The sequence below is a fragment of the Maylandia zebra genome, linkage group LG14, assembly GCF_041146795.1.
Source record: "Maylandia zebra isolate NMK-2024a linkage group LG14, Mzebra_GT3a, whole genome shotgun sequence".
Taxonomy (NCBI): Eukaryota; Metazoa; Chordata; class Actinopteri; order Cichliformes; family Cichlidae; genus Maylandia; species Maylandia zebra.
This window is the reverse complement of record NC_135180.1, coordinates 709,286-715,285: the sequence shown is the minus strand read 5'-3', so window position 1 is coordinate 715,285 and position 6,000 is coordinate 709,286. Positions and strand designations below refer to the sequence as shown.

Sequence of the window (6,000 nt, the reverse complement as noted above, 5' to 3'; positions counted from 1 at the left end):
CTGTCGGCTCGTAGCCGAAAAATAGCTTTACTTTGTTGTGTGGGTCAACTTTTCTTGCCAGAGACAGAGAGAGGCGTTGAAAGGCTGCTCCAACGGAACTTATTGTTTCGGAGGAAAACACGAACACGGTGTACAGTCGAGTCTTAATAGCTTACTTACAACTGGGCTCGTCAGGCACTCTTCTTGGCTGCAGTGGTTATTATTATATTTACATGCTTCCAGCTCCCGTTTTTGCTCGATGACAACTCGTACTTTTCGACTCTCCTTTTTCTCCCTCGCTCACAGACACATAACGGGTATGGCAGTCCATTCTCCCTGCAGCACGGACTACACTGCCTATGATGCTGCATTCTGCATTCTGCCTATTAGCTTAGCACAACAACAACAAAAATGCGCTCTCTCACCCAGGAAACACTCAGAGCGAGAGCATCACTCTGTAACCATGGCAACCGTAACGCTGCCGCCTGGAACAACAGAACGTAGCTGTCAAACAAAACCCAAACAGTCCTGACCCGCGACAATATGAAACAGGAAAGTACCGCAGTGTAATCCATTTATTTCAACAAAGTAACTGTATTCTGAATACCAGCTTTTTAAACGGTAACTGTAACGGAATACAGTTACTCATATTTTGTATTTTAAATACGTAACGGCGGTACATGTATTCCGTTACTCCCCAACACTGGTAATGGCACATATTGATGTGCCATCCTGAAGGAATTAGACTACATATGCAGCCTCTGCAGGGGCGAGATACCATCTCATGCCTCAGTAGACATCCTGGCCGTAGCTAAAATTAGAAATATCCTGTCTCAGAGGACTTTATGGTATGGTTTATGGACATATGCCTCAGTACTTTTAACTTTTAGATGTATTTGCTTATCCACCTCTACTTTCAAGATCAGGCTTCAAACTTTCCTTTTTGCTAAAGCATAGACTTAGGGCTGGACCAGGTGACCCTGAATCCTCCCTTAGTTAGGCTGCCGGGGATTCCCATGACGCACTGGGTGTTTCTTGTTCACTCACTATGTGTTAACAGACCTCTCTGCATTGAATCATATCTGTTATTAACCTCTGTCTCTCTTCCACAGCATATCTTTATCCTGTCTTCCTTCTCTCACCCCAACCGGTCGCAGCAGATGGCCCCGCCCCTCCCTGAGCCTGGTTCTGCTGGAGGTTTCTTCCTGTTAAAAGGGAGTTTTTCCTTCCCACTGTCGCCAAAGTGCTTGCTCATAGGGGGTCATGTGGTTGTTGGGTTTTTCTCTGAATGTATTATTGTAGGGTCGACCTACAGTGAAAGGTGTCTTAAGGCGACTGATGTTGTGATTTGGTGCTGTATAAATAAAACTGGACTGAAGGTTTGATGAAAACTTTTTCAGTGCAATTACACAGATACAAACACAGGTCCATATTTTCTCAATAAGAATGACATGATTAATGGTGTCAACAGCTGCTGATGAATCAAATAAATCTAAAATTCCATTTTCACCTTTATCTAAGTGAATAAGAATAACATTAGTAATCTTGTTTCTGTGTTATCATTCTGTCAACAACGAGACTGGAATTTATCAAATATATTATTTCCCTTTAACAGTCCGGGGACAGCTCTGGCTGTAAAGTGATTTGAAATCAAATGAGAGAGACTGACTGACATTAGTCAGAAGCCAGTGGGAGGTAGAAATGCTTTAGGAATAATGTCAGCTAGAAATGTGGATATCAAGGAGATCTGTCATGAAAATCAGATAAAAGTCAAAGAACAGAACTGAGACCCTCGGCCAGGCTGACAGGCTCCGGGCTTGAACTGTGACCTGATACCACTGATCTTATCATCCAAGCAAACAAACAAACGAGACAGGGCACAACAATTAGGCTGAGTGGGATTAAAGAGTTTGCTGGTGGTAGACATTGGATTGGGCTTAATATTGCTCTCATCATTTGAGAAAACTTCATATCTCCTGCATGTGAAGGTAGTGCACGAGGACATTTGTAATTCTTGTGTTTAGTGTTTCTAGGGGGAAACGCTAAATGCTAAAACTCTGAAAAGCTGCAGGCTTTGGGGGACACAGTTAAGGTCCACAGAGCCCCTGCCTTATCTTTGTTGTTTTCAAAGCCCCGTTGACTGTTATTGGCCAACAGGTGCTCAAAGTGCAGGGTCATCTCGACTGTATCAGACCTCTCCACCCACTCTCGTCTCAGCCCCACTGGGCTTTCCTGAAATTCTTCAGAAACTCGAGCAGCAGACACTGTCCGCAGGCAGGACTCTGTGTGTGTGCGCGTGTAATTAGACTTTTGGGAGTCTTTCGGGAACAGGGAGGCGGCTGCAAAGGTCCAACGAGGTTGGGGGGAGTGACTCGGAAAGAGGGGGTGGCGGTGTTTGCAGTAAAAACAGCAAATCACTGTAGCAGACCCCCTCTCTTACAGCTACTTGGTACCACGCACATCCCTCGGTGTCTCCCCCTCTCTCTCTCTCTGGGTCCGGGCCCTGGGGTTGTAAGTCCGTCCTCCTCCTCCGGTGCAGTCCGGTTCGCTCCGCTCGTGTCGCTGCTCGCAAAGCACCGACTCTCCTCTGCAGCTATGGCACATGTCCTTCAGCTGTTTGCTGTCATACTCTCATCAGCTCTCGTGCAAGCATCGGCCTTGCTCAACGACACGTAAGTAAACGTATATTTCTAACGAAACTCATGCATGTCATTGTGCTAAAGTTTGGCTTGCCCCTCGCGCCAAGACGCGTCCAAATAGTTGCACGAGGTGGTGTTGGAAAAACTTTATTTTAAAAAAAATGTCACGCGCAGCGTCATCATGTATTTGTCACTCGATTCTGGTGTAATCACGAAAAACCTGCACATTCCACTGGTGAGGCAGAAAGTCCAGTGTGTGGCCACAGGACAGTGTTATGCAATGAGCAAAGACTATGTGTGTGTGCGTGCGTGCGTGCGTACGCGCATGTCCCATCTGCTACAACTTACCAGCATTTGATTAATAACCTGCTCTCGGCTTTACCTGAGTAGCGTGTAAATGGGACATGATTTCCATGGTACTGGAAGGCCGAATAACATTTTCCACCCTGACTTTTTTTGCTTGCTCTAAACTTTAATCATCATGGCTCGCATGCCTTTCATAGTTTACACTGGGAGTCAAATGACTTTTCATCATTGTGCAACTTTCTCCCTGGCAAAAACAGCATCAATATTCTCAGCAGCACCACCCAAAACGCAATTAAATGCGTCCTTTATTTCTCATTGGCAGCAGCAGGCCCCTGTGTGCCAAGCAGCGTCGACACAGAGAATCCAGCAGAGTGCTTCGTTAGAAGCTGATATCATGGCTGTTGCTGATGTTTTCCAATGTTCATTTGCACATGTAACTTATATGGGCCTTGTGTGGTTATTTGGATGAATATGTCCGCTGTGCAGGAAGGATGGCATGGGGATACAGGAGTTACTGGAACTCTGCTTCCCTTTTGATTCCAGGGCTGAAATAAAAATACTGTGCACACAGTTTCTGTAGACTATATGTGTTGTGCACAAGCAGGTACATTAAGAAGAAATTCATAATGGGGAGTATTTCTGTTACATACAGTTAGGTCCATAAATGTTTGGAAGATGACTGATGTTTTGGATACATTTGCCTCTCTCTACCACCACAGTGGATTTTAAAATAAAAACTGATGCTTTAACTTACAGTCACTTTCCTTCATTCACCCTTTTTCATTTACTGTGTGTTCACACACCATTCTCTATTTCAGCATAGTGTCTTTTGTCCTGTCTTCCTGTCTTTTTGCAGGCCAAATCAGAACTATAGCATAACTCTGGTTCCCTCCAGAAAAAGTAAATTGCATCCTTTTAACGTTTGATGGTGTTTTCCAGTAGTGCTTCCAGTCACCTGGCCGTGTAGTGTGCTTTGACAAACATCTGTGACAGAATGAGTCGCTCACTGAATTTCAGTGTGTTGCTGTAATCGGATGCTTTTAACTTCTCATGTAGCAGCTTGTTAGCACACTCCTTCTCTTAGAAGCTACATAATTCACATGCAGGGTGTTAACTTTTATATTGGAGCACAAGAAACTGGTTTTGTTTGAGGTTAAATCAGACTCTTTCACCTTGAAACAAAGACACAGATGATGGTTGTAGGATTTAACCCTGCGCCACACTCATTTAGTTCTTTAACTGGACTATTTATCAGCTAGCTGTAGCAACACGCTAGAAGTTTGTGCTTTTTAAACATTAGCGGTTATCTCTCTAAATCAAACGTGTGTTTAACATGGAGCTGGGCTGTACTTTTTAATGCTTGGCACTGTTTTTCTCCTAGCTTTTCACTTAAACGAGTGCTGACAGTTTGGGTTGTTTTTAATGAGGGTACTTTCTTCTTCTCCTTGCAGGATTTATGCAGTGACTGTGAGTTCGCGTGTGACTGCAGGGAAACAGGAGACCCTGTGTGCCCAAATTCACGGCCTGACTGGGCCTGTGCGCATGGTCATCGGCCTCACTGAGGGCTCTGTCACAATCTTAGATGAGCAAGTAAATGAGGACTTCTACCGCTGCCTAAACTTCCAGGTCAGATCCAAGAAAAGCACAAAAGAGCTTGTGAATACTCAGGCTCCCACTCTCCACACTTCCAGTTTCATGTGGGGGATAGTTCAGGATGAGTGGGGTCCTATTAGACCATAGCCCAGAAATACATATTTCACTGGGTAAACTTTTTTCTTCTGGAACATTTCATTATGTTTTCGATATAAAGCGATTGAAATTTTAATTGTAGCACTAACCACATGGAAGTTTCTGTTTGTGAATGAAATCTGCTTGGTGGTTATCCCACGCCATCACGCCAGAGTGTAAATCACACACGGACCAATCAGCTCTAGCTCCTAGTGTTTTATCCGTGAAACCAGCTTCCTTTTACAGTAATAAGTGTTCTCTTCGTTTCCTACACAGCTGCTGTAAACAAATATTCACTCTGATTCATTAAATACTGTCTTCAGAACGTCCTCTGGCTGAATTGCAGCTGTTTTTCGATGATGTACCTCCAGCATGACTAATCGTGAACAATGATTCGCGGTATTTACAGTATTTCACTTTTTAAAAACAAAACAAAAAGCTTTGTGTTGTGTTGTTTGTAGACAGTAAATGCACCAGCGTGGTTTCCAAGCAGAATTCCTATCACCATCCATTAAGCTAATGGCTTAAATCTTGGCACAAGTTTGGACCTAATTATCCTCCCGGCGCCATGACTGAGACTGCCAACCTCAGTGGGTTCTCTGCAAATTGCAGCTCTGCTTTATGTCACACCTCTGCTTGCTGTTATGCAACTTGCAGGCCTTGCTCCATATTGATGTGGAACGACCCGCCGACCCAAATAGCCTCTGTGACAGTCGCGCTTAGTTTCACTTTGTTCCTGCTATTTGGCCCTGTTGCAGGACTGGTTTTTGTCTCTAGGCACAAAGACTGCTTTCTGCCAGAGGCTAGCTATGTACCTGCATTCCTCTGGAAGCCAACCCTGCGCTCAGTCTCACAACACACATCTGAACACAACAGTCTTTTTGACATGTGTGGAAGTGGTTCTGGTCCTTGTTATGTAACAGCAGCATTAACAAGTGAAAACGTGCACAAGTGTGACAGCATTTCATAATTAACTGTGTGCAACATTGTTCCCTAAGAGCAGCACAGCTCAGATGGCTTTTTATGACACGTTTAATGCAAAAGTCATGAGCTGCCACACATTTTGTGTCCAAGGAAGCGGGCCAACACTGTCACTTTTTAAAGTGGTTTTCAGCATTAGTTCTTCAGACTTTCTGAAAGTCTTTCAATGTGTTTGGCTGCACTTTCACCCATTTGCAGTCCACGCTGTGTACCTGCCATTTTCAGTGGAATGTGTTTTATTTAGTTTTTCACTTTATTCTAACCTCTGACTCATTCATGCATGAAAAGGAGAGTAACACCTGGGACGAACCAATGTAGTCTACATAAAAAGGCTAAACTGGCAAAAACAAACAAAACAATTTAAAAC

At 44.0% G+C, this 6,000-nt stretch overlaps 1 protein-coding gene across 1 annotated transcript in view; it reads left to right on the top strand.

Annotated features, from left to right (window-relative positions):
• The first annotated feature begins 2,196 nt into the window (after positions 1 to 2,196).
• Positions 2,197 to 6,000, top strand: part of LOC101483810 (alpha-2-macroglobulin) — a 66,094-nt gene continuing 62,290 nt past the window's right edge. Inside the window, exons 1-2 of the mRNA XM_012915736.3 lie at positions 2,197 to 2,651; positions 4,376 to 4,550. Coding sequence (XP_012771190.2) covers positions 2,575 to 2,651; positions 4,376 to 4,550 — 252 coding nt within the window. The 5' untranslated portion in view covers positions 2,197 to 2,574. The remainder of the gene's footprint in view (positions 2,652 to 4,375; positions 4,551 to 6,000) is intronic.